The sequence below is a fragment of the Ahaetulla prasina genome, chromosome 2 (assembly GCF_028640845.1).
Source record: "Ahaetulla prasina isolate Xishuangbanna chromosome 2, ASM2864084v1, whole genome shotgun sequence".
NCBI classification, from domain to species: Eukaryota; Metazoa; Chordata; class Lepidosauria; order Squamata; family Colubridae; genus Ahaetulla; species Ahaetulla prasina.
This window is the reverse complement of record NC_080540.1, coordinates 77,308,992-77,321,884: the sequence shown is the minus strand read 5'-3', so window position 1 is coordinate 77,321,884 and position 12,893 is coordinate 77,308,992. Positions and strand designations below refer to the sequence as shown.

Sequence of the window (12,893 nt, the reverse complement as noted above, 5' to 3'; positions counted from 1 at the left end):
GCTTGGATAAAAGACCAAGATTTATATCCACCATATAAAAGAAACATGGTACATCAATGCAGCAAAGTAGAACAACATAGCACAGTAGTTTTGCTGCAAAATTTTATCTTAGTTGGAAAAGATAAGATGTAATATTCATTTTATTTATTGTCTCTCAATAGTCCACAAAAGGCAGTAATACTTTAGCCAGAATTTAAACCGAGCTTTTTAAATAGCTTTTCCAAAAGAAATAAACCTTGGTTAATTTTGTGTACCTAATAAAATCTTTAGCTGAACATATTACTTCAATCCAGCTAATTTTTAGGCACATCAATCAATTTTGGGTTTCAAGGATGGCAGAGGATCAGGATTAAAACATACAGTATGAATATGGTTTGTAGGATCTAATAGATGTGACACTACATGAAGATGCCATTTCTAGGCATAAACTTTGAGCAAGAAACTAATATTACACCAAGTATTTCTCATCCCTGAATCATTTATTGATTGGTATATAAGCAGTATCATTCATAACCTAATCAATCCCCCAAAATGTTTTATCCATTCAATTTTCAAAACAATTAACAATCCTAGTTAACCCATTCAATGTTCAAGATAGTTAATAATTTTAAACAGGATTCCCCAGATGTGACAGAGGCCTAGGTTTTGTTTTTTTTAACTATTTTTCAATAACTCTGACAAATATACTCAACTACTAAATCCCAAAGAGACTTACTGTAGCAGTACAAATGCTTCCCATACCACAGATATTTTGAGCAGCAACCCAGGAAATTTCCTGCCCAAAACTAAGATGTTCCACAGCCATACATCAAGATCTCAGTCATGCATGTGCCCATATAAAAATAAGTACTCAAAGCTATGATTATAGCAGAAGAGAAGCCTGAGTTCTGAGATTTGTTAAGCAACTAGCTCCAATCTTTCCATTAAGACAGCAAAATAAAGGAGAGCTATTGGCAGAATATTTTTCCCCACTATCAATGTTTCTGTCAACTGCTTTTCTATAGTTCTGAAAGAAGGCAAACTTTAGTCTCCATTTCTCTGCATGATCAATCTTAGTAATGACTTCAGCTGAGAGGCAGTGGATTTCACTTAATCAGACTGACCATGAAGTTCCTACTAAAGATGAGCTTAGACAGGGTTGAATGAATTAGACTAGTCCCTTAAAAGGAATCTTAATTAACTTATATAAAAATAAAAATATTTATATTTTAAAGAAAAGTGCCATGGATGCCTCCCTTCCTGGAATACGTCTAGATTCAAAACTACTCTAGTTGTTTTTAAATTAACCACAAATCTTGCCCAATTCCAATCCCAAAGAAACATAACTCAGCAAGTCTTTTACTTTTTGGCACTTTTTTCAGTAACAGTGCTATAATATTGCCCTAAAATCCCCATCTTCAGACACGTTCTGCAAACACCTTTTTATTTTCTCACCTGATCCAAATGTGCCATGCATGCAACATTTACTATCCACTCACTCCAAGGGAGCACACATATGCACTGATCAAAGGCTCACAAAGAGATCCATACATCCCTGCTGTCCCTTCCCCACCACCTCCAGATACATTCATCCCACAGACAGTCGAAGGAGCACTTCATACTTGACTTCACCGCTTTTGGCATCTGTTCTTTACTGGAGTGCTGGGTGTGGGATATAGTATTTTATCAACCTGGGGTGCGAGCAGCTAGAGCCTCTTGCATTTTTTGGCGACAATGGGCATATTTCTGCAGAATCTGCCGAGTATGCTCCTCTTCTTCACGCTGCAGGATACGCAGAAAATTCTGCAATTCAGGCATGCTAAAGGCATCCCACTGCAAAAAGCAAGGAAATTGAAGTAATTATCACAACGTGTTTGTATCATAGTGTTGAGCTTATGAGTACAACCACTAATAGAGATATATTTCATCACCTTTTACATTATTTTTCTAGAATCTAAAATAAGGGACTAATCCAAACAAAAGATACCAACACAGAAAAAGCAGGGGACTACTATATTTCTTATGCATAACACAAAATATACCCTTTGTTAGTGGCTCATGTTTAAAAGAAACACATAAAAATAGTACAAGAGTATGATATGAATCAAAGTAGAAGGCAAATTGGTAATTTCCTGTTCTACAGCTTAAAAAACAGCTTTCTGTATGGCTTTAAATAATGTCCAGTTTGGTGTTCTTTCTTAATATAGAAAGAAGAAATATTTAATAAATTTAATTACTTATGAATATCTCAGAAGGTGGCAGCACTTGAACAACTTTGTCTGGATTTGGAAACTACCATATTTTTCAGACTATAAGATGCTCCGGACTATAAGACGCACCTAGCTTTTGGGGAGGAAAACAAGAAAAATCTGCCTCTGCCTCTGCCTCCTAGCTATTTGCCTCCTTGCAGCAAACAACCTGGTCAGCTTCAGCACAGCCTGATTTAACACGAGCAGCAGACTGGTGGTTGGATCTGCCTCCTGGAATACTGCCTATCAGTTGTTCCAGACTGTGGGGATCGCCACCACCTATCGCCGCCTATTGCTGGTGCTGCGCGCCCCATTTTCAGCCTCCGCATATCCCGTTTTTGGCCTCCATGCATCCCATTTTAGGCCCATTCCAGATGGCAGGGATAGGCAGCAGTGGCGATCCCTGCCACTTGGAACAGGCTAAAAATGGGGCGTGCTGAGGCCAAAAACGGGACACATGGAAGTGGCGATAAGCAGCAATGGTAGCGATGGGCAGTGGCGATCCCAGCAGCCTGGAACAGCTGATAGGCAGTATTCCGGGAGGCAGAGCCAACCGCCACTCAGCTGCTCATGTTAAATCAGGTTGTGCTGAAACTGACCAGGCTGTTTGCTGCAAGGAGGCAAATTGCTGGGAGCAGTGACCAAAGGGTGGGAGCCGGCGGGTGGGCGGGATTTCAGCAACATTTGCTATATAAGACGCACAAACATTTCCACCCACTTGGGGGAGGGGTCTGTGTCTTATACACCAAAAAATACGGTAAATAAGATTGGGTCTTGTTAGCATGTGGATGAGATTATTTTGGGGAAGATGAAGGTCATAAAAATGGGAAAATAACTTGAAATAGACTTCCTAGATAAAACTATATGTCTACACCCCTAAATTCACCAGGAAATCAGCCTGACTCAAAGGAAGTGTTACAATACCCATCAGATAATAAATGTTATCATATGATTCTAATATGGACCCTGGCTAAAGCCACTAGGCTATGTCAAAGAGTCATCAAACACAATGTAGATATTTATAGTCTTTAAAATTACTTTATTGGGCATTCAGAATTTAACCTTCTTAAATAGATGTAATAAATGAATATTAACAGTCAGAAACAGCAACAAAACAACTTCTAGTAGAGTAAATTGTTATCCAGCCAGTTTAGTTCCTCATTATAAAGAACAACAGTAATGTGGGTTTTTGTGGAATATTCTGAAACAGACCTTTTTCTAGTTCCTAAAATTAGGAATATGCAAACATTTTCAAATTGAAATCCCTAACCAAGCTCAAAATAACTATTCTGACGTAACTGGAAGCATCCCAACCCATTTCAAGCTGTTAAAGATTTTTAGGAAGAGCAGAGCAGCTTTTTCAAGTTCAGAACATGGCATTTCAAATTCAAAATGTGGCCTTTTCCCTTATTACTAAAATGTAACTGAATTCCAACTTCAAATCTTTGAGTTCAATATTTTGAAAAACAAGAAGCATTACATAAATGTTAAATTCAAGCAAATGTAAAGGTTTTCTTGAAAATTTTCATTATAATACTTGTAAAACACTAATATTCAGATCTGTGGCACAAAATTTATTTCATTTTAATAAAATAAGCCACAGCAGTACTATCATGTTCATATATACATGATTCTTAGCAACAGTCACCTAAAGGTTATTACAACTGTTAAATAGTCCAGTTTGTTTCTTCTGTACTATTATTTTTGTATGCTGTAATTTTCCAAAAAAGGGCAGCTTTCTTGCAAAAAACATTGTGCCACACCCAGTGGTGGGATTCAAAATTTTAATACTGGTTCTGTGGGAAGGATACTGCAAAATCCCATTTCCTCCTGATCAGCTGGGACTTGGGAGACAGAGAATAGATGTGGGTGGGACCAGCCAGAGGTGGTATTTACCGGTTTTCCAAACTACTTAAAATTTCCACTACCGGTTCTCCAAAACTGGTCAGAACCTGCAGAATACCACCTCTGACCGTAACATTTTGTACATTGCAGTTGTATACACTATTATTAAAAACCATGCAACTAGAACTAGGAGATCAAGGCCAGTGCCATTCTCTATCTCTTGAGGTCAAGACAAAAGCTGCTAGATAGCAAATAGCTATGGAGGTTGTCCTATTGCCAAGGTAATTAATTGTACTTAGTCACACGTTCAACAATAAGCTTTAGACACATCAGTATCTATACTCACATTGACTTCACCAGTCTCATTTTCCTTCAGAACAAAACTGAGTGTTTTTTCATTAGGACCAGCAAGTAGTCGGAGACACAGCGGTTGCTCCTCATCAGAAAGCTTACGGATATATACTGACACATGAAAGAAGAAGAAAATGAATGACTGAGTCTTCCAGGTAGCACAGATTTAAGTAAAATAGACAAATCAATCTATTCTCTTCTGGGAAGAGGCTGTTAATACATCAGTTATAAACTTTCTCACAAGGGAATTCTGCAGCAGGAAAAAATTAAAGATTTGACTTCTTTTCCTCCCAGCTGACTTTCAGCCCTGATATATAATTAACAAGAATAAGAACACTCTTAAACAAACACTAAGTTTCATTAAAATTCTTTGTTCATTTATCTTGAAGATAAACTTGCCCTGGGTGGTTTATGGTCTGTTTTCTCTCAACCTCTTATTTTTCAACTTGTTCAATATGAACTTGGTTCATAAGGTAATTCTCAAATTATATCAGTTCATTTCCTGCCTGGTCAAAGTAACAACAGCACTGTTGTGACTTATAACCATTTTTCACACTTATGACCCTGTTGTCAACATTCAGATGCTTGGCAATTGACTCGTATTTATGATGGTTACAATGTCCTGGAGTCATGTGATCGTCTTTTGCTACTTTCCGACAAGCAAAATCAATGGGGAAATCTGATTCACTTATGTTATTTAACAACTGCAGTGATTCACTTAACAGCTGTGACAAAAAAGGTCATAAAATGGGGCAAAACTCACTTAACAATTATCTTACTTAAATAACAAAAAAATTTTGTTGCTTACCAGCAAAAATGTTAGCTCAATTGTAGTTGTTAGTGGAGGATACCTGTATAATATTTTGATCATCACCCTGATATTTATACTATCATTCTTACTAGCTTAAATAAAGTAAAACACTGTCCCTCATAAACGTATTCCTTTGCTGCCCAGTTCAAGTGATTCACAATTACAGCACAATTAAAGCAAAACCATAATGAGAGGAGAGGAGAGGAAAGGAAAAAACACTATCCTGTCCTCAAAACTTCCCAACTTTCCCAGTCTACTGGCCTATTCAAGAAGAATAAAATTAATAGTCTTTGGGAAGTCCCATAAGGAGGCTGCTATGTCTGCTATGTTCACATGGAGAAGCATTCTAGAAGGTGAGGGCTGTAACACAAGAGGATTTGTTTTGGTTCTGTGGGCCCTTTCATTTTGGTTCCGTGGGCCCTGACCAAGCAAATTCCCTGTTCAATATGGTCCTTAAGATATATCCAACTTATAATGAGTTACATGTTGGTTTTTTTCAACAAGTTCAAAAGGAAAGATCGAATACCTTGGTCATCTTTTTCTGTTCTCTCAAAGAGGGCAAATTTGCGGGGATTGTCAACAACCATGAATTTCTTGAGCAGGGCTTCAATGACTTCACTGGCACGTGTACGAGAAATTATATGCAGATGCTTGATTGTATCCTTTGGTAAGTAGAATGAAGTTCGGCGCTTTACAGACTGGCTGCGCACAGAACTCTTCCTAGTGTCCTGGATTGAGGGTGCTTTCTTATTGGCAGGTACTGACACAGGCCGGATCAGCTTTAGTTGTACCTTAATGAAGCCAGTATAGGATCCATCTTTATTCTACAGGAATAGAAGAACAGTTGAGTTGGGCAAAGAAGCCAGCAAAAAATTATCTTGAAAAGAGTCATGGGTGCAACATTTGAAAAGAGGGTTTGAATGGAACTTTTGTTTGCTAAAAGCATCTAGGAATTATTACTATGAAATGATTTCAATGTTAATATTTTAAATGACTGAGTTAGTGATTAAGGGAAGACACAGGGCTCTGTTGCTGAGATGTAGGAATATGATTGGGGCCTTGAGTTACAGTTGTTCTGAAACTTACCAAACTCATAAAGAGGTTACTGTTTATCTGGCTATTATATTCTTTTATCTTTTGTTCAATGTCAGCTTGGGACAGAATGGGTTTCTCCCAGTCAATCTGTTCATCCTGCAGAAGAATCAATAAATTTAGATTTGTCTAGTTAGTCTATCTCAGAAAAAATAAAATGCAAAGGAGAAAAATAGCAATAGCACTTAGACTTATATACCACTTCACAGCCCTCTCTAAGCAGTTTACAGAGTCAGCATATTGCCCCCAACAATCTGGGTCATTTTATCGACCTCGGAAGGATAGAAGGTTGAGTCTACCTTGAGCCTGGTGAGATTCGAAATGCCAAATTGCAGATAGCTGACAGTCTGCAGAATTACCCTGCAGTACTACATTCTAACCACTGTGCCACCACAGCTCTTGAAAAGAAAGATTTCTTAGTAAGACTTTCTCATCCTGCTTTATTTTAGTGATGTAATGAGAATATTTTACTTGAAATTCACAAAGAACTCCAAAAACTTGTTTACCTATCGATGGGGAACATCCTATTTCCCACAGGTAAAGTATACACATAGACACACATTCAACTTTTCTTCCTGTTTCTTATATAGCAGAGGCCTTTCCTCCAAGCAGAAGTTCCAATATCATTTTACAGTTGTTTTTGCTATTACCAATGCTCAAGGAAGCCTCCTTTAACAGAGAAGAAAGCAGATATACTTTCCCTCACACTGAGTTTATGTATCTGGATGTAAGCAACTGCTTCCAATTACTACAGCAATCTGCATAAAGTCAAAAATCTTGTTATTACCTTTGGAAGGAGGGGGTATGTCTACCAAAGCAAAGCTGAAATACATAAGAGCCTCTCAATATATGCATGTATATGTACTTTCTAGCGAGCATGCTATAATTTCCTTTATCGGTACCTTCATTTAAAAAAGTTATAAAGCTGCTTTTAATACTTAGTTTTATACAACCTTATTTCAGGCTTCCTACAGACAGCTTCCCCTGCCTCATTTAACCAGGATAACCATTACAGATGAAATCTAAATGGGAATTTAAATGATAAACATATGTCTGAAGCTCTAAGAAGCTGTTAAGACTGAAACTGCTCTTTGAAACTCTCTGGATTCAAAATGTAGTTTAGATACATGCTAATAAAGCAATTTACAATGGAAATAGCATATGAACCAAGGTTCTGCCCTATTAAAAACGCTTCTGGCAAAATCTAAGCTTCTTTTGGAAATCTAGACATGTAAACAATAGTTTTGTATTACCAGATGCATTCTCCTTTGGACAATATAGCTGTTAACTACAATAATATAAGTAGCGAGAAGTAGTATAATAAAATATGATATTGAGATCCAAACCCCAACCCCAGCTCCCCCTTCAGGTGAAGTCATTATTCTACATTTTCTACATTATTCTACTTCAGGTGAAGTCATTATTCTACATTTTACTCCACCAATTATTTTATTCACTCAAGGCGTAAGTTCACTGTGCCGAGCTATAGTTCTTGAAGCAATCTCACATTTCCCAGCATCAGCTGTAAAAAGCAGAGAACAAAATCCTTTGGTATCATCATTGGGCGTAACAAGAGAAACTGAAATAATCACATACCACACCTTTGTTTGATATTACATCAAACCGAATTATATGAGAGTTAATTACTGTAGTCTCATGATTAATATGCAGCAGGCTGCCAGCCAGAGTTCTATTGCCACAAGAAAGCCAGAAGAAATAGTTAAAATTACTCCTGAAAATTACAGCATCTTGCTACCACCTGAAATTCCCAACAGCTACAAAACTGGCATTTAGTAAAGATAACCATGAACTAAAGAGGCTTATTTCTGCAAAATTTGTTGAGACTATTCTAATGTAAAATAAATTTGTTTTAATTACTACCTTGCCATTATTTTTTTCTTATTTCTCTAATACCATGCCATAAAAGGAATGGCAAAAGGCATGCTATAGGAACATTGCCTATAAGCATGAAGTCTTGTTTTGTGTTATTGCTGTACATAGCAAGACATTGGAAAACAATGTCTCTGAATATATTTGTATATTACTGTTACAAACACATGCTCCTTTGTTTTGTTTTTAAAGCAAGATAATTAATCTTTAAGATTTTTTCACAATATTGTAACAATGGGGCAGGGAGTCATCAAAGGAGAGCAAAATTCCAGATATGGAAGCATACAATATTCATAAAAGCTAATCACTCAATTTGTGAAACAATTATAGGAGTTCTATTAGGAGAAAAGGGGGAGGAGAATTTCCCTCTTTGCCCAAATACAGCTGGCCCTTGTTTAACTAGTCATTCAGCAACTTTCGAATGCTGAATGAGTGGCAGTTCCGATGGTCTTCATACTCACATCAGTCCCAGTGACTCTTGTCACATAGTTACTGGGCACTCTACTCACAATTATGACGCTGCAGGGTCCCATGATCATCGTTAGTGATCTTTCTGGTATCCTGCAAGCAAAGTCAATGAGACTTCTGGCAGGAGGTTGCAAATAGTGACCATATGAAGTCTTTGCTTAATGACCCATGGTGATTCTCTTAATGACAATAACCAGGAGTGTCAGATTTTCTGTAGCTAAGCAGCAGTCATGTGACACTGTGTATTATGACTATGTCATTTAATGAAAGAAATTTCCCAGTCCCAGCTTTATGTGAGGACTACTTGTAGGCAGAAATGAGATATATTCCTGGGCAGAGGAACAATCTGTAGAAGGAACAATCTGAGTCAGCCCATCCTGCAAGGACATTTATATAAAATACTTAAGGTCTGCAATGGCAGAAAATGACCAAGAGCACAGACCAGAAAGTAAGATTTCTTTTATGGCGGTCCCTACTTATGGAACAGCTGCACTTAAACCTTCCTTTTTTAGACAAGCCTTGGTCCCTAAATTAGCGGGGGAATTGATTATGTATTTAACTGTTGGGGATTGAACTGTATTTATTGAGATAATGGGATGTCTCATATATAGCTACTGACTACAGTCTTGTGATAGCAGGATGGATAAATAAATCCATGTGTTGCAAGGTGCAATTATCTTGAGAAGCTCTTGGTCAATCACCACTGAATAACTCTACCTTCTTTTGCTAATAATTGAACAATACATAATTCTATTATTATAAAAAGATATTACTCAGAAAAACAAGATTCAGTAGACCAGCTTTTAAAAGGCTTTTTAAATTAAGAATTTAAGAATACAGGAATTTCTACTCTATAAATTTAACACTTTAGGTTAACAAGAACATTTCTAGTTCCATGTTCATCTTTCACGCTAGAGAACGGTACAAATAAAACAACTTTTGCCTACATGTGTAACAAAACCCTACAGTTTCTCTTTCCCAGCTTTTCAGTTATTTGCTTCTGATTGCATCAGCCTTCTTTCCTGCTGGCATTCTCTAGTGGAGGAGGGGAGATTGTGGGGAATTCCAGATGAGATCATTAAATACCAATCGGAAATCTCTAAGGATTACTGAAAATTATTTCCTATGTCACCACAATAGTAAGCACATGAGTCAATGATTTATGTGATTGGCTCCCATTTCCCCAGAGAGAATCCTTCAGAGGCAAGACATGCATAGTTTTATGCTTAAATTATATGGTATACATATGAGAGACAACAGAAAAACTTTTAATGACTTCTGTATAATTAAATCAGTTTGATAAAGAGATTCAAATGCAATATTTGCGTGTGGTAATCCTAAACTAAAATCCTTGTAGGTCGCTTTAGGCAAATCAGTTTAGTTTACTGCACAGCTGTTGAGATACAAAATTACGCAAAGTTCCTTGGAGGAAAGGTGGGATACAAAATTTTGCAAATAATGAAAAAACAAGCTGAAGTGTAGACAGAAGAGCTGAAGAAGAATTTGTTAGCAAGACATATCTCTCAAGGATTTACTAGCAAAACATGACAATCTTAAAATTATATGCCATTTTTCCAACTGAAACAAGTTTTACAATGTATGAGAGCAGCATAAAATCCAGACTCCTAAGAAGTCCATCTCTTTAGAATTTCCAGTATTTTTAAAGGATTATCACCAATCTGTTTATTGCCAATTCCCTTAAATTTGTAAACATAGGTGCCCAAACTATAAACTAACAAGGTTTCTTTGAGAGAGGTTCTTTTTCTAAGCCTGATCATTATTAAGGAAATCACAAAAAATTCAGCCATATTAAATGGAATGAAGAACCGTATTAAAAAAAGCATCTAGATTGGTTATGCCTAAAAAGAATTTTTGGTGCCACGAATTTCAGGATAATATTCTGCCATGCAAAGAGAGAAAACAGAAGCACCATTTTTGCAGAGAAATTTCTCTGGCATTCTCTCACATGGCATCTAAGAACATCCATTTTATCAACATATCTGAACAGTTTCCATCCTGAGGATATGTTTTTGTTTTATGTGAATCATTAAATTAAAATTATGAAAATATTTTAGAGGGTGAACATGAAGGTCTTCATATACTGCTCTGGGATTTTTTTTAGATAAGCAAATTAATTTAAAAAAAACCCTCTTCCAACTCAGGAGTTCCAAAATATGTGTACATGTGAGAAGGATGGAGTTATTCCACCTAGTGGAACCTAATTATCAGTTAGGTGGGAAATAAATAGCTTAAATGTCTATCTCCTGCTGCACTTCCCCCCTAATCAAACCATCTTTGATTTTAGAAAACAAGACTTAATGTCTTTAAGCAGGGAATGTACTACTGTGAAGCAATTGCTTGCAGTGTAATGGAGTATCAGATTTTGCAAGCTACTGCCATCCTTACCTTTCCTGAAGGGGAAAAGTGTAGGAAAAGCCAACTTGAGCATCAGCTCTTGCAAGTGAGAGAGTATGGGATCTGAAATGTGCTTCGGACTGTACACAGATGGTAGACTGGAGTGTCCCCATTAATATATAAAAGATTCATTATATATTTAATCAACTTTGTTTTGGCTCATGTCCTTAATGTGGTGTTCTTATGCTAATAAAGCCAACCACGTGTTTTCTTGCAATTGTTTTATTAGCTCTTTTTTTAGTCTATTAATTAAAGCAGTCTCAAAAATAGGGAACGATTAGCTTTTTAATAAATTTAATAAACTCACTCCCCTGCAGTGATTTTCATGAAGTATGAGAAATCCACTAAAGCCTAAACCACAACTGACTTATAGGAAGCTGAGTGTATAAGGGCAAAGAGGATTTCTCAGGCACAGTAATCTGATCTAATGAGCAAAATGTTGCATCCTGTGGAAAAGAGCAAGAGGAAATCCATAAGGGTGGGACAATGATGTAAATTATGACCTGGATAGGATAGAGAATCCCACCCATTCACAAGAACAGCATGTCAGGGACATGGATATCCTGTTTACATGATACAAAACTGCCTCTAGGACCCAAGATGGATAACTCTCATGTTTTATGAAAATATTCATTGACCATGTTAATAATTCCCTCAACACTGTCAAACTATTTACTAAATCTGCACTACTATTAATCTTCTCATAGTTCCCATCACCAATCTCTTTCCACTTATGACTGTATGACTGTAACTTTGTTGCTGGCAATCCTTATGATTTATATTGATATATTGACCATCAATTGTGTTGTAAATGTTGTACCTTGATGAACATAGCTTTTCTTTTATGTACACTGAGAGCATATGCACCAAGACTAATTCCTTGTATGCCCAATCACACTTGGCCAATAAAAAATTCTATTCTATTCTAAAAAAAAATGGCTGAATTAACTGCTCCTACTTACAGTACTTAAGTAAATTTTGTGTAGCATATACAACCCTTATATCTAGCTTGTTCAAATATAGTAATCAATGGCAAATCATGCTCCTAAGATTACACTAGCATTAACATTTAAATCTTCAAATATAACTCTGATTTTTTTTTATTTATCAGCAACCTTTACTAATCACTATCCAAGAATCTGAATGTTTTGTGAGATAGTAGAAACAAAATGCTACTATTTTAAAGGCAAAACATTTACATTTTTACAGGTATTATTTTAAAAGCATTATTATTTACTGTGTTACATCTAAACAATTTTTGTATCTCAGTGTGATATTCATACCATTGATTGAGAACTACCAACTATAGTACCACTTCTAGTTCATGAGAACTTGCCAGTTGTATTGTTCCAATTTTAGTATATGTGCTGCCAAAGCGAATACAACTATTATTCTTGAAATAAATATTGAAATATATTTATCACTATTCAACTAGGGAGATCTCTCTCTCTCTCTCTCTCTGTATTCCACAAACATTATTCAGAACATTCTTCATCCTTTTCTATGCATATAATCTGATCTAATGAGCAAAATGTTGCATCCTGTGGAAAAGAGCAAGAGGAAATCCATAAGGGTGGGACAATGATGTAAATTATGACCTGGATAGGATAGAGAATCCCACCCATTCACAAGAACAGCATGTCAGGGACATGGATATCCTGTTTACATGATACAAAACTGCCTCTAGGACCCAAGATGGATAACTCTCATGTTTTATGAAAATATTCATTGACCATGTTAATAATTCCCTCAACACTGTCAAACTATTTACTAAATCTGCACTACTATTAATC

General features: G+C 36.4%; 1 protein-coding gene across 2 annotated transcripts in view; it reads right to left on the bottom strand.

Annotated features, from left to right (window-relative positions):
- Positions 1–460: 460 nt before the first annotated feature.
- Positions 461–12,893, bottom strand: part of RASSF1 (Ras association domain family member 1) — a 42,015-nt gene continuing 29,582 nt past the window's right edge. For both annotated transcript variants that reach the window (XM_058166649.1, XM_058166651.1), the window contains 4 exons: positions 6,322–6,426; positions 5,762–6,059; positions 4,420–4,535; positions 461–1,812 (listed from right to left, as the gene is read on the bottom strand). In XM_058166649.1, the coding sequence (XP_058022632.1) occupies positions 1,666–1,812; positions 4,420–4,535; positions 5,762–6,059; positions 6,322–6,426 (666 nt within the window). In that variant the 3' untranslated portion in view covers positions 461–1,665. The remainder of the gene's footprint in view (positions 1,813–4,419; positions 4,536–5,761; positions 6,060–6,321; positions 6,427–12,893) is intronic.